The sequence below is a fragment of the Rana temporaria genome, chromosome 10 (assembly GCF_905171775.1).
Source record: "Rana temporaria chromosome 10, aRanTem1.1, whole genome shotgun sequence".
Taxonomy (NCBI): domain Eukaryota; kingdom Metazoa; phylum Chordata; class Amphibia; order Anura; family Ranidae; genus Rana; species Rana temporaria.
In genome coordinates, this window is record NC_053498.1 from 83,372,408 (window position 1) to 83,393,728 (window position 21,321).

A 21,321-nucleotide genomic window follows, 5' to 3' on the forward strand; every position below is an offset into this window, starting at 1 on the left:
TTGATCACCTCTGCGGTTCTTATTGTTTGCACTATAAACAAAAATAGAGCGACAATTTTGAAAAAATTCTATTTTTTGTGACTTTTTTGCTATAATAAGTATCCCCAAAAAAGATATAAAAAAACATGTTTTTTCCTCAGTTTAGGCCGATACGTATTCTTCTACCTATTTTTGGTAAAAAAAAAAAATCGCAATAAGCATTTATCGATTGGTTTGCGCAAAATTTATAGCGTTTACAAAATAGGGGATAGTTTTATGGCATTTTTATTAATATTTTTTTTTTTTTACTAGTAATGGCGGCGATCAGCTATTTATTTATTTATTTATTTATTTATTTATTTATTTATTTTTTCATGACTGCGACATTATGGCGGACACATCGGACAATTTTGACACATTTTTGGGACCATTGTCATTTTCACAGCGAAAAGTGCTATAAAAATGCACTGTTTGCTGTGAAAATGACACTGGCAATAAAGGGGTTAACCACTAGGGGGCGCTAAGGGGTTAAGTGTGCCCTAAGGGAGTGATTCTTACTGTAGGGGGCGTGGCTGTAGGCGTGACGTCACTGATCATCGTTCCCTATATCAGGGAACAGACGATCAGTGTCACTGCCACACAGAAGAACGGGAAAGGTGTGTTTACACACACCTCTCCCCGTTCTTCAGCTTCTGTGACCGTTTGCGGGACACCGGCGGCGGTCGCGGAGCTTCGGACCGGCTCACAAGTGCGCCTGTGCCCAGCCGTGCCCTTCTGCCGACCTATATTTAAGTGGTTAAAGCGGAGGTCCGGCAGTAAAAAAAATAAGAAATTAAAGTCAGCAGCTACAAACACTGTAGCTGCTGACTTTTAATAAGCACATTTTTAGCCTTTTTAGCCATTTTTTTTCTTTTTTTTTTTTAGGGTGGACCTCCACTTTAAGGCTGCATTATATCAGACACTTTTCACTGCTGGTAACCAGATACGCTACAGTCTGGTAAAAATAGCCTTGGCCTGTGTACCCACAGGGAAACTGGCTGAAATGAAACCAGGACTTCCTTTATTTTGTGTGAAGTGTTAAAGTTTCTGCTTCTTCTTTGAGGAATTAATAGATATAGACAATTTTCCATACGTAAAAAAATACTTTTAACAGATCATATGTACTATAACATTTAAATATATATATATATTTTTTTACATTTTTATTACAGCTCTGGTGTGCCACAGGAGCACCTGCAATCAACCCAGCAAGCAAAGAAAACAAAGATGTAATGGTTTGATATTAATAGAAATCTGTGTGAATTGTATTTTTACAGTGAACATGCTGCTTAAAGCATATTTAAACCCAAAATGTAATATATTGTAGCTTATCAGTCCTCCTATGTGGTGGCTACATTGTGTTTTCTTTTCTTCTTTTTTCAAGCTTTTTGTTCTTTATTTTCACCTGGTAATCCTGCCAGTGAATACATTTCCTGTCCTAGCATGACACAGATGTCTCCCTGTACTGTATCTATGGAGGAGCAGCTTTTTTTTTACCTTTTTTTTGCTAATGTCACAGCCTCTTCTCTGTCAGTAGAATCTTTTTGTACTAGTTTTCTGAGTGCACCTCTTTGTTGTTATCATTTGCAGACTGCACACCCCAGCTTAGTGTGGATATGCTCAGGTACACATTCTGTCAGTGAAGTCATGGTGATCGATGCCAACTCCTCGAACCATGTCATGGATCAGTTTGTGATTCCCAATACCCATGTCCTCTGTGTAACCAGCGTGCCAGGTATTCAGGATTATTTTTAATTTATTTTTATGCAAACTAACTAGAGTTTTTCATCTCCTTTCCACTTAAAGTGTTACTAAAGATTATTTATTTTTTATTAAAATAACAAACATCTTATACACATTGCACAGAATGACCATGATCCTCCTCTTCTCTGGTCCCCTGCCAGCGATTTTGGCTCCTACTATTGTCCCCCTGTCCCCCACTTCCTCCTCACTGTATTTGATTGATGCCAGCATTAGCCATAGGCTTCTGGCCAAGTCCCTGTGAAAAGAGTAAGAGAGGGGAGAAGAGGTGCAGCCATGCATAGCACTGGATCTCTTCTGTTCTCTCTTCTGCTTCACACAGGGAAGGGGGAGAACAGAGAAATATAAAACGCCTTTACCTTATGTAATGTCGGCGACCCGCTCCCACTGTGATTGGACAATGTCCACCGGGATCCTCCAATCGTTCCTGACAGAGTCAGAGCGCCGTTCCTTGGCAAGGGAACACTCCCAGAGAACACATTTGCCCTTTGATTGCCCCTGATGTTAACCACTTTCCTGCCAGTGTCATTAGTACAGTGACCGTGCATATTTTTTTAGCACTGATCACTGTATTGTGTCACTGGTCCCCAAAAAAGTGTCCCATTTGTCTTACGCAATGTTGCAGTCCCGCTATAAGTCGCTGATCGTCGCCATTACTAGTAAAATCAATAACAATTTCCCACAGTTTTTAAACGCTATAACTTTTGCGCAAACCAATCAATGCATGCTTATTGGGATTGTAGCAGAATACATATTGCCCTAAATGGAGACCGTGTGGAAGCCCTATTATTCCAGGAGGACATCATATGATATGCTCTCAGGATCGCGCCTCACAGGCCACCCTTCTGTCTACCGGACACAGTGGCTGACAAATCGGTGTACCAGCCTGCTGACGGTACTATGTTATTGTTGTGACCAATCGGCAGATCGCATGACAACTGTGCACAATGAATAGCTTTGATTTATGCCATTCATTGTGTACTATTGTGTTGACTACTGTGATTGGTCACTGTGATCACATGGTACAGAAGTGGCCAATCACAGTCAAACACACCACCAAGACGACCACTGCCTTGCTAAAGAAGCTGAGGGTAAAGGTGTTGGACTAGCGAAGCATGCCTCCAGACCTAAACCCTATTGCGCATCTGTTGAGCATTCTCAAATGGAAGGTGGAGGAGTGCAAGGTCTCTAACATCCACCAGTTCCGTGATGTTGTCATGGAGAAATAGAAGCGGACTCCAGTGGCAACCTGTGAAGCTCTGGTGAACTCCATGCCCAAGAGTGTTAAGGTAGTGCTGTAAAATCATGGTGGCCACACAACATATTGACACTTTGGGCCCAATTTAGGCACTTTCACTTAGGGTTGTCAGCGGTTTAGACATTAATGGCTGTGTGTTATTTTGAGGGGACAGCAAATTTACACTGTTATACAAGCTGTACACTCACTACTACTAACAAAGTGTAATTTCTTCAGTGTTGTCACATAAAATATTTACAAAAACGTGAGGGGTGTACTCACTTTTGTGAGATACTGTATATATAGTGTGTGTGTGTGTGTGTGTGTGTGTGTATAATCTGTGGCTATCCCAAAGCTCGCTCAGCCCAGCCACCCAGTCTCCCAAGTGATGCTCTTGCGCATTTTGTCAGACGTCATCACAATCAAAAGGAGTGCCTTTTGCCTCTGGTGACGGCAGTCCGACGAAACGCTTGCCAGCGTGCGGAATGAAAAAAACTGAGCCATGTATGCCCAGCTTTAGGCTTGATAATGATTGTTCTTTTGTTAAGATTCAGTGTATAGATGACTGTGACCCACTCTTTCACTTTCTGTGCAGCCTATAGGTTAGAATGTTTAAAAGAGACTGAAGCATGTGAAGAGGAGGGTCAGGAATGTGTCAGATGTGCCACCATCTGGTTAGGGACACAAGAAGGGAGGTAAGCCACTTCTGATACAAAAGCTGATGTGAGTTTTTCAAAATCATTTTACACCTGTTTTTGTCTAAAAACATTTTTAACAATGCTACTGACAACTGTATGCGTCTTAGATAAAACAATAGGAGGCTCAACATGTTTCATATAGAGCCAGATTCTACATAGAGGTGTGCTGAGAGCACACGCCCTATGCTCTCTGTCCGGCAACCGCTCTCACACCCAATCACGGCAGTCACGTGATCATAATCCCCACCCTGCCTCCCGGCATCTGAAGCCGAGTAAATTTCGCCATTTGTGTCCCATTGGGAAGATTTCCCTTCACCTCCTGTCCCATAGCCAAACAGGAAGTGAGAGGAAATCCCTGCTATTCTCCCCTTTCTTGGTATAACCGCTCTGTAAACCTGTAAACTCTCATCTACTGTTCCCTCCCTCTTTAGCTGAGCCAAGACATAAACTTAAAGCTGGCAATGCACACATTTTTAATTGCAGAAAGTGAAATATAGTTATTGAGCTTTGAGGTTTTTCAATAAGGAAGTGACTGCTCTAGGCTTCAACAAAATGGCGGCCTCCAGAAAGAAGAAATCGGTACATTGCTGGAGGCAATTTACAGCACGCACTAATTTTGGTAGCATAATTATTAATGTAGAATGCATATTTTTTTGGTAAAGAACAATAATTGTTATCAAACTAATATGGGTTAAGTGGAATGCTGCCCAAATTTTCCCCATTACCAGTTCATATATTAATTAAGCTTACCTACAATTCAATGATTTTACCTTTTCTTAATGAAAGGTCCGTCAGATATAGATAGATATATATATATATATATATATATATATATATATATATATATATATATATATATATATATATATATATATACATTTTAATTTGTGTTTTAGTTGTTTTTGCCTAAAGTTCATCATGAAATTTCAATATTTTTCGTTTTTGATGATGGTGATGATTTTAAATAGTATGTGTGCAATTTTATTGTTCCTGGTTTTTGTTTCTTCTAACAGTAACCTGTTGTATTTTATTTACTTTAGTTTATTTATTCATTCTGCTGTATCTGATTGGAGGACCTGCCTACAAAAAGTTCAACTTAAAGATGCCATACACAGTATTGTGTAAGTTGTAATTCACCATGATACCAGTCCTAATCCATGTCCCCCTTTCAGAATACAACGACACAGTTGGGGGGTTTGCCACATTGACATCACTTGTGTTAGTTCAGCCATGGGCAAATGTTTTGAAAATGACACAATTATACATTTTCACAAAGTCTACTGCCTTAGTGTTTATGATGGTAATTTCCATATACTCCAGAATGTTATGAAGTGTGACTTAGATGAATTGCAATTAATATGTCAAACACATATAAAGGGATTTCCAAGCTTAAACTTGCCAACCAGTCAGTGACCAACCGAATTGACCTGTCTAACAAATATGCGTTTTAAGAACAGGGGTTTAGTTGCACACATGCGTAAGCTGCAGGCCCCACCAAGGCACCCTGTTTCCTGCAGACCCGAACTACTGAAGGTCTCCATCTTGGAAGCACATGCATTTGTAATGGATAGGTAAGGGACAGGTGAGCCTTGAAGGAGCCCTCCTTCAAGGTACAAGGTCACACTGAACACATAGCACTATGGCAGCAAGGGCGTCAATGCGTTGCCTGACCAATATATTCAGGTCCAAAAAGGTGGCGACTTCTCCAACCTATGACTTGTCTTTGTAGCAAGGAGCACTGGAATGGCTACCTATGTCAAACAAATATAAAGGGATTTCCAAGCTCAAACTTACCAACCAGCCAACTGGCTGGATGGTTGTCAAATTCCCTCTTTGCCATGAAAATCAACTTAATGCCATTAAAAACATTTCCATTGCATTTGTGAAGACTTCAGGGTTCCCAAGAAAGTCCAGCAAGCGCCAGGACCGTCTCCTACAGTTGTTTAAACTGCGGGATCAGGGCACCACCAGTGCGGAGCTTGCTCAGAAATGGCAGCAGGTAGGTGTGGGTTCATCTGCACACACAGTGAGGCGAAGACTTTTGGAGGATGGCCTGATGTGTGTAGACCAAATACAATTAATTATACATCAAAGAATATCAAGTGACAATAATTAAAGTGCATAAAGTGATATTAGTGCAATAAAGTCTTTTAGTGCAAAAAGTGCTGTAGTGCTCCGTGTCCCAATGGTGTCAATACATCCTCCTGCTGAGGGTGGTGTAAAAATCCAAACTCACCAGATGTGTTGGACTCCTTTGCCTTATAGCAGAAACAGTCTACTGTGCTTGTAGGTCATTTGCTGGGGATCAAACCTAATTCGGTATCAATGACAATTCTGTCATTGTGATAGTTTTAAAATAATTTGTAAAGTTGTTTTTAACAATAAACCTGAGGATAATACTCTATGAAGAGCTTTCTTTTCCATGCATCACATGCTGCACGCTATTCATCCCGGAAGCCCCAAAGCCACTATTGGAGGATATCTATTACAGAGGAGATAGTAGAGGACACCAGAGGATACCGAATTGGGTTTGGTCCCCAGCAAATGACCTACAAGCACAGTAGACTCTTTCTGCTATAAAGCAAAGGAGTCCAACACATCTGGTGAGTTTTGGATTTTTACACCACCCTCAGCAGGAGGATGTTTTGACATCGTTGGGACACGGAGCACTACAGCACTTTTTGCACTAAAATACTTTGCACTAATATCACTTTATGCACTTTAATTATTGTCACGTTATATTCTCTGACGTATCATTAATTGTGTTTGGTCTATACACATAATGCACAAATGCAAGTAATGCAAATATATTTATTCATTCCAGGTTGTAGATAGATATTGGAGTTGATCACGGTCCTATCCTTAAGAGGGATTAGCATTAAGGAGGAGCAGGCCCTGTTTATTTAATATTTAAGTTTATCTTTCCCTAATAGTGGGGACAATTTTGGACAGCAGCAGCCCAACCATATTGTTATATTGTATACAATACCAAGGCGTGAGTGTCCTATTATAGCATTCACATTATTGCTTGGGAAAGTTGTACAAAAAATATGTCACCGGACACATCTGTTGTTGCTGGTAGATTAATCAATCATTATACAGTACACAAAACTTCTTATTACTCTTTCTTGCGCTATCTATCTATCTATCTATCTATCTATCTATCTATCTATCTATCTATCTATCTATCTATCTATCTATCTATCTCTGTCTCTCAATTTTGCTTCTTAGCCACTAACTAATTGTCTTTTGTCTACATGACAGACATACGGGTGACCGTGTAGTGGCAACATTGGGTGATGGCACACTTGCAATATTTAGTAGAAATGCAGGTAAGTTCTAGAGTGTGCATGACCTTTTTGTTATTTTCCTTTAATATTCTGTGTAGAGTTTTATCTTTACAGTCTGAGAAAACAACAAAAACCCTATGCAATAATACAATGGTCTTTTATATATAAAAGAGTCTCTAAGGAAAGCACCCTCCGTTTTTATATTTCTAGCACAGCAAGGGGCAGGGAAAGGCAGAGTCAGGTTGCTTTTCGGTGTTAAAAATACGCTTTCCCTCATATGACATTATGTAACAAGCAGAAAAATATAAGGTAATAGGTTTTGTCTGCAAGAATTTACGGTATAAAGTCAGTTATTAATCTAAAATCTATTTGACAACGATTCAATCTCTGAATGTAGTGTGGTCATCTGGCAACCGTGCAACAGTTTAGTATTGCTCAAAAGGATAACAGAACACCCAGACAACAAACATATACACACAAACAACTTGGCAAAAAAAATCACAACCACGTGCAACAGAACCTATTGCAAACGACTTGGGACTTGATCTTGCTTTTCTGCTTAATCGCCATTAAAGATTACCATAAAGGCATTGGGGGAGAAAATAGGAAGGCAAGTGCCTATTTTATACAGAGAATCATACATATATATACACTTAAAGTGTCGTAAACTCAGTGCCACTTGTTTCTATCTATTGTACAGAAATCATTCACTGTAACCATCAGTCTGTAATTCACATTGCAGTATTATGTCCAAATACCTTATTTTACATTTTGATATTTGCTCCTTACTGCACTGTGAGATCAATGGGTGGAGCAAGCATGAAGCCTCTAACATAGTTTGCAGATGTCACTGCAGGAAGTCTACTTTGTGTAATTAAAAAAAATCTAATTTAAAAGTAAATGAATAAATAAACCATGTTCATTCTTTGGTATCATTAAGCATTGTATTAAAATTCTAGAAATAATTATCATTCTCATCAACTCCCTGGGTAGCCACTGCCGCTCTACAGAGGTCGATCTGTTGATCGACTTATACAGAACCGACCTGTTGGAAAGCCACTTAATCAGCAGTCGCAGCCAATGGCTGCAGTGCTGATCTGTGTTTTCTAAAAGCGATGGAGTCCTTCTGCTGTCAGAATATAGTAGCACAGACGGGAAGCTTCCCCCACCCACCATAATTGTGTGAATGAGAGAATTGGTTCAGTTTTTTCCATTTAGCCCACTGGCTGAATGAAAAAAATTGAGCCATGTATAACCAGCTTTAGAGCAAAGCTCCCTGGAAGAGCTGCTGCCAATCAACTTCCCGTGAGCCACCTTACAAGCTTCTGCATAGTGTGCCATATGAGGGGACAGGGGAGGAGACTCTGTCAATCATCCCTGCTAGAGCCTCCCCTCAATCTGACACTGATGGGGTGGAGCTTCAGACAACCTGCTGATGCCGCACCACAAGTCAATGAAATTGGTCACATGGATTGGCTTCCAGAGCATAAAGAAGGAAGTGAACTGCTTCCTTACAAGGATCTGCCAGTGCACTGAGAGTGGCAATGGAGGGCGCAAAAGATTGACTCAGTATAGGGAAGTCAGATGTAACAGCAGGATCAACCAGTTATGTATTAGGATTTTAAACATGAATGATGGAAAGGTTCTGAATCCATACTTTAATATGTAATGACACCAAAAAAAATGTGGATTTAATGACACTTTAAATTTTGCAGAGGTTATTGTTTACTATTTTAGCGGTAATAATTAATGCATTTCATCAGCTAGGAACTGGGATTTGGACAATCCAAAAGTTGTAGACTTGGGTAGACCTCAGCAGTCCATTCGCTGTTCTGTGTCTATACGAGGAGAGGTGTGGTGTGGCTACAGGAATCGGATATATGTTGTGGATCCACGCACTGCCAAAGTGAAGGTAATTTTTTTTTTTTTTTTCATTCAGTAGTGTACAGTTAATGCTTTAAAGGTAAAATAAAACATATATTATTGTCTTTAAATATAACATTTTTATTGTGCTTGTTTTTTTTTTAGCAATGGTTTGAAGCAACTCCTCGCCCTGAAAGCCAAGTTCGGCATATTGCAGCTGCGGGGGATGGTGTGTGGGTGTCTGTGCGGCTGGATTCCATTTTGCGTCTGTTTCATGCCCAGACAGGACAACCTTTACAAGAGCTGGAACTGGAGCCGTTTATACAAAGAATGCTGGGTGAGGGCATGCTTGTACACATTGTTCATATTTGTAGTCGGCAAGGAAGTCTGTTCTACCCTTGATATCACTAAGCTCTGACGGTACTCATCTTCGCAGTTAGTTGTAACCTAATTATGGATGGTGAATACACTTTGAAAGGATATGAAAATATTAAAGAATGATGTAGCAACTTTGTAAGCATCAGCCTTTGCTTAGAGTTAGCCTTAACATGTCTTCTGCATGAGCTGTGCAGTGTTCAAATCGGTCAAAAAAAGGTTAAACTGTGAGCTTAAAGTGGTATGAAAGGTTTGTTTAAAAAAAAAAAAAAACATGTTATACTTTCCTGCTCTGTGCAGTGGATTTGCACAGAGCAGCCTCAAACTTTGTCGTCTTCTTGGCTCCTCACCCTTGACCAGTGTCCCAATAGCAAGCCACTTGTTATAGGGGCACTGGTGCATGCTCACTCCCGAGCCCTGCTCTATGTGTCCATAGGAAACATAGAGCCAGGGCTCTGCCCTGCCCCTGATAACTCCTCATTGGCTCACTGGGTGTGACAACTGATGCTCTTGTGCATATCGCTGGATCAAGAGGTGGTTCAGGTGAGTATTAGGGGGTACATGGGGGGGAGCGGCACACAAGTTTTTTTTTTACCTTCATGCATAGAATGCAAGAAGCTAATAAAAAAAAACTTCACCCTTTACAACCACTTTAATTTTGCATGGAAAACACTCAGGGCCAGATTAAGAACATCATGGGCCTGGTGCTGAGGATTTTGGTGGGGCCTTTTAGGCTGCATTCACACCTCCGCGACAAGTAACGCCGCGTACGCGGCGTATTTTGCCGCGAATAGTGTAACTTTTTTTTTTACAAATCCTTCCTATTGCTTTGTATGGCCGAACGCCAATGCCGCCTGAAAAAAAGGGTCCGGGACTTTTTTTCATGCCGCAGGTGTACGGCGTCTATGAGATGTGAACCATCTCATAGACAGCAATGGGAATTCTCCCCTCCAGCGGCACGAGCGGCCGGCGTCGGGCGTTTTGTCGCGGAGGTGTGAATGGGGTGTAATAAATAATAAATAAATGCGTGGGAATGACATGAACGCAGCCCAGCCAAGGCAAGTGACCAAAGGCACAGAACCCAGAAGGAAGACCGGGTGAAGATGGAAGTGTCCAGGCCCCGCCTGATTCATCGCAGCACTGGAGGGCTCAGTCTGAAAATTGAAGTGTACACTAATGTGCTAATATGCTGTGCATACTTGTACGTTGTGGCATAACCTACCCCAGGGCCTCTAAATAGTAGTAATGTCAGGAAAGTTTACTACCGCTTTATTATCACAGGATCCCAGGAGCCTCTCATGGGGCCCCCTACTGACCCGGTGGACGGTGGCCCTTGGGCAGTGCCTAAGTGCACAGTTGCCAACATTTAAAAAATATTTTCAGGTCCACTTTTTTATATAAGTGCTATATTTAGAGTAGCTGAGATCCCCGATGTTCCTCTATACATCATAGTAGTAATCACAAAATTAAATGAGTACTAATAATGGGGCTGAACAAATATGAGAACTGATATTTCCTTTAGTTGAACTAACAAAAGTGTGTCCATTCTAGAGCTGGTAACATTGAGGATATTCAGTATAATTTTAAAGAACTGTTTTTGTGGGTAAGCGACATAAGGGAGGAGTATGGACGGTAGATAAGTGGGAAGTATGTGCAGGTGAGGGAGAGGAATGTGGAGGGTCTAACAGTGGGCACTATGTACAGGAGAGGAGTGCCAAGGGTACGGCAAAAGGCACTATGTACAGGACAGGAGTGTGAAGGGTATGACAATGGGCAGTATGTACAGGAAGAGTGAGGGGGTATGACAGAGGGTAGTACGTACCAGAGAGAAGTGTGGAGGGTATGATGGGGCAGTATGTACAGGAGAGGAGTGTGGAGGGTATGACAGTGGGCAGTATGTACAGGAGAGGAATGTAGACGGTATGATAGTGGGCTCTATGTATAGGAGATGAGTGTGGAGGGTATGACAGTGAACAATATGTATAGGAGAGGAGTGTGGAGGGTATGACAGTGAGCAGTATGTACAGGAGAGGAGTGTGGAGGGTGCGACAGTGGGCACTAAGTACAGGAGAGAAGTGTATGACAGCAGGCACTATGTACAGGAGAGGAGTGTGAAGGGTATGACAGTGGGCGCTATGTATAGGAGAGGAGTGTGAAGGGTATGACAGTGGGCACTATGTACAGGAGAGGAGTGTGTAGGGTATGACAGTGAGCACTATGTACAGGAGTGGAAGGATATTTAGGGACTGAGTAGTGGTTAAGCGGGTCATACATGTATTGAAATTACGCCAATTATGCAGACACCAGCCATAGTCAATCTATGTATGGGCTAGCTTGTTTTACACAAGTCAATCTATTAATCAACTTGAGTAGAACCAGCCTGTTTTTCTTAAAACAATCAGTGCTGCCAGCTAAAGTTAGCAACACTGATCATTGTACGCACTGGCAGAACACAATAACACTGCAGGAGTGATTCCCCCATCCACAGGTCAGCAGGTGAGAGGGTGTGTGGGGACAGGCTGGGGAGAGATACTAGTCTGGCTGGGTAGGCACTGGTAGTATCAGAGCCAAATACACACAGGTTACATACGCCACGATCGTTAGAGCGAGAACAATAATTCTAGTACTAGACCTCCTCTGCAACTCTAAACATGTAACCTAAAAAAATGTAAAGCATCGCTTAGGATACCAAAAAAAATTGTGCTAACTTAACTAACTAACTGTTTTTTTAATGAATGAAACATTTTTTTCCAAAAAAACATGTTTGAAAAATTGCTGCGCAAATACCGTGCTAGAGCTGCACAATTAATCGTTAAAAAAATCGTGATCTCGATTCAACCCCCCTGACGATCTTCAATGCAGAGTTTGCTGATTCTTTCATATAACAAGTGGAGAGACTTTCAGCTGTCAAAAGAAAATATCTGGGCAGTCTGCCAAGTTTTTAACAGGAAACATTGTAACTGACGCTTCCTTCTTAGATCAAAGGGATAAACTTCTGTGTGTAAAGAAAATATCTGGGCAGTCTGCCAAGTTTTTAACAGGAAACATTGTAACTGACGCTTCCTTCTTAGATCAAAGGGATAAACTTCTGTGTGTAAAGAAAATATCTGGGCAGTCTGCGAAGTTTGTAAACAAAATGAAACATTGTAACCAACTAACATTGTAACTAAATTTAACCACTTAAAGTCCAACACTTGTTTCTTAAGTTAAAAAGCAATATTATTTGCTAGAAAATTACTTGGAACTGCCAAACATTATATATATTTTAGCAGAGACTCTAGGGAATACAATGGCTATTGCTGCAATATGTTATGTCACACTGCATTTGCCCACTTCAATGAATTATAAAAACCATAAAAACAAAACAGTGAAGTTAGCCCATTTTTTTTTTTTTTTTTGTTTTAATGTGAAAGATGATGTTACGCCGCAACAATCGTGAGAGAATCGTCATCTATCTTCTAAGCAAAAAAAATGCAATTCTCATTTTAGCCAGAATCGTGCAGCTCTGTACCGTGTAACATAAAAAGTGCAAAGACCACCATAGAGTAATTTTCTAGCAAAAAACAAATGATGATTTTTACATGTAGTAGAGAAGTGTCAGAATTGGCCTGGGTGGCAAGGGGTTAATTACCATGAGTAATATACAAATAATTATTATAAGCACTGTGATCCTATCAGTCTGCTGCAGTGTGTCAGCTTGTATTTATAGTGGCCGCTCTGAATGTAGCTTCTGACAGGCTGTGCAAGCAGGCCCGTATCTCCGGAACCATAAATGATAGCCGTCCCATATTTTAACCAGTTGTGGGGTAGCTCTTCCCATGCCTACCCCCAAATGTGGGGTTTCTGTGACCTCTGGTCATCGAGCTACAACCCCCCAAATTCGATCTTGGAAAAAAAAAAACTTAAAAAAAAAAAAAAAATTTTTTTTTTTTTTTGGGCAAATGGGCCTATCTTGAGAAAGGGGCCTGGAGCTGCAGCTCCATCAGCCCCATTGTTAATCCGGCCCTGAAAACACTGCAATAATGGACAATTTGTAAGACATATATTGGGCTCATTTATCCTGTTAGAATGTTTATACTGAAATAATAAAACCGTATTGTATTTATAAAATTATGCAAATTTTTGTTTTGGGAGATTTTACATTTTTCCTCTAATACATACAATAAATTCAAGTTCGTTTTATCTGTGCTATTTTGAAGACAAGTGACACAAATGATATGCTTAACCACTTCAATACAAGGCATTTTCACCCCCTTCCTGCCCAGACCAATTTTTCGCTTTCAGCACTGTCGAATTTTGAATGACAATTGCGCGCTCATGCAAAACTACCCAAATGAATTTTTATGTCCCCCCCACACACATAAAGAGCTTTATTTTGGTGATATCTGATCTCCTCTGCGGTTTTTATTTTTTGCGCTATAAACAAAAGAAGAGTGACAATTTTGAAAAAAACACAATATTTTGCTATAATAAATATCACAATTTAAAAAAAAAAAAATTCAGTTTAGGCCGATATATATTCTTTTTTTTTTTTTTTTTTTTTTTATATATTTTAATGTTTTTTATTGAAAATTCAAGCAATTACAATATGAACAAGCATGTTAGATCGTTGTTAAACCTTTTCAAGTAAATTATAGAGAAAATAATGAAGAACAAACAGCCCAGAATCATGATAAGAATTTGACTCCGACTGTAATTCAATTCAGGACAATGAGATACATAAGTAAATAACTAAATTTTAAATATAAATCGGGGAGGAAAAATGGGAAGGTAATGGAAAAAAAAAAGGGGGGGAGGAACTGCCGTAATACAAACGTATTAAGAATGTCAAACAAAGAGGAAATTCATTTCCAGAAATTATATTTTTGTATTCATCAGTTGAAATGAAAGTTGGCCAATCAGACCAGATATCAGTGAACTTCTTTTGAGTGTCTTTCGCTTGATGGATCAACTTCTCCATTTCCATGTTCCTCAGGATACGGTTAAACCATTCAACTAATGAGGGGGGATGAGTGGATTTCCACTTGGCTGGAACACACATCCTGCAGGCCGATATATATTCTTTTACATATTTTTGGTAAAAAAAATTGCAATGAGTGTATATTGATTGGTTTGTGAAAACGTTATAGCGTCTACAAAATAGGGGATAGATTTATGGCATTTATATTTATTTTTATTTTATTACTAGTGGTGGCAGCGATCTGCGACTGCGATATTGCGACGGACATATTGGACACTTTTGACACATTTTTGGGACCATTCACTTTTATACAGCGATCAGTGCTATAAAAATGCACTGATTACTGTGTAAATGTGACTGACAGGGAAGGGGATAACACTAGGGGGCGATCAAGGAGTTAAATGTGTATCCTAGGGAGTAATTCTAACTGTGGGGGAGGGAACTGACTGGGGGAGGTGACCGATCGGTGTCCCTATGTACAAGGAAGACACCATCGGTCCCCTCTCCCTGACAGGATGTGGATCTGTGTGTTTACACACACAGATCCACATCCCTGGCTCTGTAACTGGGGATCGTAGTTGCCTGGAGGACAACACGGCCGCCAGGCACGCGCTTCAGCACCCGAGTGACGCAGCAGGCCCCCTAGTGGCCGGGAGGCCCGAGGACATCATATGACAGCCACCTAGGATGTCAGAGCCACCTTGCGGCCGTCATTTTAATATACGCGGGATAGGAAGTGGTAAAAATACATACATTGACAAAAAATACAGTGCAAATTAATATCGGGTATATTTCGTGATAATACAAATAAATTAATATACTTCTAAATATCAAAAATAAATTATACAGATAATATTCACATTTCTACGCAAGCTCTTATTACAAAATACCACATTTCAATACTTGGATGATAACTGGGTATATTTTAGACTTGGTAACTTTAGTGAATAGCTTTCTGTGACTCCACGGACTAGTTTAAACAATTGGTGTTTACTTAAAGCGGAGGTTCACCCTAATTTAAAGTCAACGTTAATCACATGGGATCAGTGTCTATATTTCAAGTTCGCTGTCAATACATTTTTAAATCAATTCCATACCTTGTTTTGTCGTTTCTGAACCAGGGACTTCCTGATTGAGCTCCTGCGGGAATGGGCGTGTCGCTTTAGCTGCGATCGCCCCAGTGAATCCTGGGGCGAGTTTGCAATGTCTCCTGGGAGCACAGCGTAACGCTGCCCAAGAGACGATTCAGATGCTAATAAGAGGTGCCTGTCGTCACAACGGGGCATGAACTTTTTATTACGCCGGCTGTTGTGATGGCAACGGAGAAGTGTTGACGGCGCTGCTCGCCGTCAACACGGCTCATGCGCCCGCTTCCCGGAAGCATTTGTTTGTGGGCTTCACGCTGCCCCCAAGCAAAATGGAAACGGCCAGCATAAAATTTTATAAATACACATTTTTGATGTAGGCAGAGAATGCGGGGCAGTAGAGAACTTAAATATGTGAGTACTATATTTTGAAGATTAAAAGAGTTTAATGAACCAAAAAAAATAAAAAATGTCCGGACCGCGGAACCCCCGCTTTAAGTAAGGTGATTTATTCTCAAAACAAACAGAACTTCTAACTTACACTTTAAAATGCACAGACAAAATGTTATATTGTGCACGTAGCTTGATAATTTGATCAAGAATTAAAGGGGTTGTAAAGGTTTGTTTTTTATTTTCTAAATAGGTTCATTTAAGCTAGTGCATTGTTGATTCACTTACCTTTTCCTTCAATTTCCCTTCTAAATGTTTTTTTTTTTCTTTGTCTGAATTTCTCACTTCCTGTTTCTCCTCAGTAAGCTTGCCCCTATCGTCCAAGCCATTCTGGCTGGGGGTTAGTCGGCCAGAACAGCTTACTGAGGAGGAACAGGAAGTGAGAAATTCAGACAAAGAAAACAAAGAAAAAAAACATTTAGAAGGGAAATGGAAGGAAAATGTAAGTGAACCAACAATGCACTAGCTTAAATGAACCTATTTAGAAAATAAAAAACAAACCTTTACAACCCCTTTCATTTTTAATTTAGAATAAATCTATTTCTAAACGCATATCATGAGAAAACCATTGTACAGACATTGGCCTTAGCTTTTTAGAAACAGACAAAAATGTGTATGTCTCTTACTATTTGGAATATAATTATTTCATACTGCAGTTATAAAATAACACAACTCCAATTTGCTCTGCCATATATTTTAATGGTTTTAGTAATGTGTATGCAAAAACCATTTACAAATGGAAGAAACACAAAATAACAGTCAATCTCCCTCGCTCTGGGGCTCCATGCAAGATCTCACCTCATGGAGTTCCAATGATTATGAGAATGGTGAGGCATCAACTCAACTCGCCAACCTAACTTTGGAGGAGGAATGCTACCTATAACCTCAGGAACACTATCCCCACCATCAAACATGGAGGTAGAAACATTATGCTTTGGGTGGGGGGGGGGGATTCTGCTAAGAGGACAACTTTATCGCATCAAAGGAAAGATGGATGGGGGCCATGTACTGTCAATCTTGGGTGAGAACCTCCTTCCCTCAGCCAAGGCATTGAAAACTTGTCGTGGATGGGTATTCCAGCATGACAATGACCCATAACACGCGGCCGAGGCAACAAAGGAGTGGCTCAAGAAGCGCATTAAGGTTCTGGAGTGGCCTATCCAGTCTCCAGACCTTAATCCCTTAGAATCCCTTAGAATCCCTTAGAAAATATGTAAAGGGAACTGAAGTAACTGCATAAGATGCAGTAAGTTTTCACCTAAGAGCTGTTTGCAACCTCCTGACACTGACGTGTAAATAGCAACGTACTCTTAAATGCAGTTGGCATATTGGCTTCCACCTTCATGCGCCACTGCCGGACCATATTGGGATCTGCGGGTGCCGAGCATTGAATGTCTGCCGGCACCTGCTAACAATCGGTAAAACACACAGAACAGATCGAGTTACCAAACGTCAGCTTTAAAACCCTAATGACTTAGAGAGGATCTGCAAAGAGGAGTGGGACAAAATCCCTCCTGAGATGTGTGCAAACCTGATGGCCAACTACAAGAAACATCTGACCTCTGTGATTGCCAACAAGGGTTTTGCCACCAAGTACCAAGTCATGTTTTGTGTAGGGGTCAAATAAATATTTCACTCATTAAAAATGAAAATCAATTCATATGCGTTTTTCTGGATATTTTGTTATTCTGTCTCTCACTGTTAAAAGAAACCTACTATTAAAATTATAGACTAATCATTTCTTTGTCAGTGATCAAACGTACAAAATCAGCAGGGGGTCAAATTATTGTTCTCTCATTGTAACTGGGACATGCACAGCAAAGGTTACAGTGAGTGGAGGAGATTTGCCTGAAGGACTTCACAATTCTAGCCATTGTTAGTGGAATAGAATAAGGTGCTTGTATAAGTTTACAGTCTTGCCATCTAGTTTTAAATTGTAGATTAAAGGGTATTTCCTCAATTGAGTAGTTGAGCATATAGAGCGGGTTTCAGAGATAGTCCATAACACTATATTGGTGTCGTGGTGCAGCATTTTGGAGTAGCCCCCAACAACCTTTCCCCTTCCCCATAGTTTTAAATTGTGGAGCCTTGTATAAAATTAAGCATTGTACATCTTGTATTTGTAACAGGTCCCAGCAGCTTTGGCATGTCTATGGCACAAGTCTCTGCACTGTCGGTATTCTCTGGTCGTCTGTGGGTCGGGACTGCCTTTGGGGTAATTGTCAGCATTCCATTTTGTAAAGGTAAGAATTCATTGATATGCTTGGTGGGTAATCAAAAACCTAGTTTTAAATTTGTTTAAATAATGACTAGACAAGCATATGAATAGAGAGAACAAAGCTTATAAAAGAAGTAGGTGAGTAACTGCACAAGCTGTAGTAAGGTTTTACCTCAGAGCTGTCCACAAACTCCTGACACTGAGGTGTAAATAGCGAAATGCTCTTAATAGCACTTGGCATATACTGTAAGGGCCCTTTTACACGGGCTTTCCGATCAGGTCTGCCTGTCTGAAGCTCCATTCACTATGGAGCGGCGGATGTCAGCGGTGACCCGCTGCTATCCAGTCCGATGCTGTCCGCCAAATCCAGACGGATGGTGACCCTATTTTACATTCGTCGATTGGTTCGGATGAAAATGGACAGGCAGTCCATTTTCATCTGATCTCCCCATAAAGGACAGCGGGACTCTGACAGGTTTGTCTCAGCACAGTGAGCAGAGACGAACCTGTCATCTGCCTGCTCAGCGGGGATCAGTGGATCGATCCCCTGCTGAGCAAGTGGAGTCTGTCAAAGGGACAAGCCCGTCTGAAAGGAGCCTAAGTAAGATCATTCTGGCTTACCCCATCAGCCTGGAACTGTCTTATAGAAAGCTCAGGCATTGTATTCGGTAATTAGAGAGGTGGGCTTGCACAATCATCACTATGAGGGAGTGAGTAAAATCCAGGAAGCTCTGGCCAGTTCTGTGCTGAGAACTAATGCTGCTTGTTACTTGTTTGTTACTTACTCTTGGTCACAGGTTTCCTTTAAAAGAACCTGTCACCTATTTTAAAGTTTTAAAGTTTTTTTTAAAAGAGAAACTAGTAAGGCTACACACCATTAGGGGTCAAAAGTGTTGGAAAAGCCAGCAGGGGAAGTGTCCCCTCTGTTTTCTATAACCAGTTCCAGACTGCCCTATAGCGGATTTACAGCTACAGGGTGGCACCCCAGTGCATGATTGTGTGTATGTGTATATATATATATATATATATATATATACACATACACACACACACACACACACACACACACACATATATATACACACACCTCAAAATTTACACTCTCTTGCTCGCATTTTTTGAGTGCATTTTGAGGGCTGGCGAGTGTGGGCTCCCTGGGAGCAGGGGGGGCGAGCAAGGAGTGAATATAAGGGAAGAGAGAGGAGAGTCGTTGCTGCCGCCACCTGGTTGTTCAGCGCGGGGAACATAACAGCTTTCATCTCAATAGCTGTGTGTTGCGCGCCGTCATATACAGTCCCTCCCCCTTGTCCAGGCACTTTGATAGACAGATCACCCATCCCAGGATTGGACGGATGATCTGTCTATCAAAGTTTCCGGGACAAGGGGGGAGGGGCTGTAAATGACGGCTCGCGGTGGGAAATACAGCTATTGAATTGAAAGCTGTTATGTTCCCCGCGCTTTGAACAACCAGGCGACGGCTCTGGCTCCTCTCCTCTCTCTTACCCAGCACAGGTAGGCTCCACTGGGGACACGTGGCTCCACTGGGGACACGTGCTGCATTGGTAGACATGGGCAGGCTGCATTTTTGAGAACGGATAAAGTTGTTGTTAATATTTATTTTTATAACTTAATTCTGCATAAAACATTTAAGTGTCGTTTCATGAGATAATTTATAAGGGCGTGTCTAGGGGCGGGACATGGTAGGGGTTGGGCGGGGCAACTGGTGGCGAGTAACCCTTGAGGCCTGGCTAGTAGCTCAGGACTTGAAATTTTGAGCCCTGTGTGTGTGTGTGTGTGTATACGTGTAGTCTGTTATTTCACATGAATGCCACGGCCATTGGGGGCAGAGCCCCATACAGCCGCACTGTTTTTAAAGTGATTGTAAAGTCTAGTTTTTTTTCCCTATAAATATAACAAACATGTTATACTTGCTCCTTTGCTGTGGATTCGCACAGAGCAGCCTGGATCCTGATCTTCTTGGGGTCCCTCTTCTGTACTCCTGGCCCCTCTCTCCTTTTGAGTGCCCCAACAGCAAGCAGCTTGCTATGGGGGCACCCGAGCCAAGTCAAAGCTCCCTGTGTCCATTCAGACGCAGACCCCCAACCTGGCCCCGCCCCCTCTCTCTTCTGATTGGCTAGCTGACTTTGATTAAAATCAGCAGCAGGGAGAATATCGGACGGCTGAAACACTTGTGGACATCGCTGGACAGAATGGGGTCTCAGGTAAGTGTTAGGGGGGCTGAAGGGGCTGCTGCACACAGAAGTTTTTTTTATCTTAATGCATAGAGATAAAAAACCTTCTGCCTTTTATTACCCCTGTGAATTGTTATAGTGGGTGTGGGGAGAAGATCCTCTGCCTGCTGTCACAATGAGAGGGGGATTGGGGAGAAGGTACAGATGCTGGAACTTGTTACACGTTCCACCCAAAAAACAGGTGTAATATGTAACATGTTTCAAAGGGGAACTTAAAATTGATGGATGGTGATGGAGCAGTGTGCATCCTTATTAATTTGTGTTATATGTACTTCTTTTTTTTTTTGCAAGTTAACCTATATGCAGCAGCAGTTCCCCAATTTGATTCATTTCATTTTAAGAAAGTCATCTAATGCCAAAAATTGTTGGTCAGGGATATGTGATGTCACTCCATTTGCGGCAGCACACACACATGCTGGGTTCATGGTGGTGCACTTGAGGCAGGATGTGTATGCGACTGTAACTTAGTTCTGGGCTGAGCACACAGCTATTGTGGTTTTTCTTGAACTTTTTTAAAGCTATACTAAAGCTGTCTGTGGATCTATCCCCTTGGTTTCTGTATGATGGAGTTTGTTTACCACTCGTGAGATGTGAGCAAACCTGCATGATTTTAACAAGCACCATCTGAGACCTCTAATCCTAAGTGGGTCATATCTGGTGAGTTCGGTTCCATCTGCTTCCACCTGTGTGATTTCTCTGGGAATAAAAGAGACACTTATCTTGCACAATGTGTGGCATGTCTTAGAACACTGGTTTTTGAAGAAGAGATTTATGATATTATACTGTTTATCTGAACACTTCTGTTTGCTGTGTGTATACAGGGATTGTGAACTTTGTGAATATTTTTTTTTTTTGCACATCTTTTTTGCACATCTATGGCATTGCACGGTTTTATCTGTTTTGAATTTTCTACATGCTTTGTTTTTTTGTATTACTTATTTGCACTTTGATTGCACATTGGCAATATGTACATTTTATATTTTTACATTTTGACAAGATAAATGTCTGCTTGGTAGTCATTTTAAACATGGAGTTTTTTGTTCCCTGGATTCCTATGGGATCAGGCGAGTTGAGGCTGAGGGCCTTTTTTCATGTTTAGACCAGTCCTGGTCTT

At 41.1% G+C, this 21,321-nt stretch overlaps 1 protein-coding gene across 2 annotated transcripts in view; it reads left to right on the forward strand.

The window, feature by feature from the left end:
• Window positions 1-21,321, forward strand: part of LOC120915260 (C-Jun-amino-terminal kinase-interacting protein 4-like) — a 187,797-nt gene that overhangs the window by 146,041 nt on the left and 20,435 nt on the right. For both annotated transcript variants that reach the window (XM_040325629.1, XM_040325630.1), the window contains 8 exons: window positions 1,191-1,247; window positions 1,609-1,753; window positions 3,612-3,711; window positions 4,755-4,835; window positions 6,979-7,046; window positions 8,768-8,916; window positions 9,033-9,204; window positions 17,867-17,980. In XM_040325629.1, coding sequence (XP_040181563.1) covers window positions 1,191-1,247; window positions 1,609-1,753; window positions 3,612-3,711; window positions 4,755-4,835; window positions 6,979-7,046; window positions 8,768-8,916; window positions 9,033-9,204; window positions 17,867-17,980 — 886 coding nt within the window. The remainder of the gene's footprint in view (window positions 1-1,190; window positions 1,248-1,608; window positions 1,754-3,611; window positions 3,712-4,754; window positions 4,836-6,978; window positions 7,047-8,767; window positions 8,917-9,032; window positions 9,205-17,866; window positions 17,981-21,321) is intronic.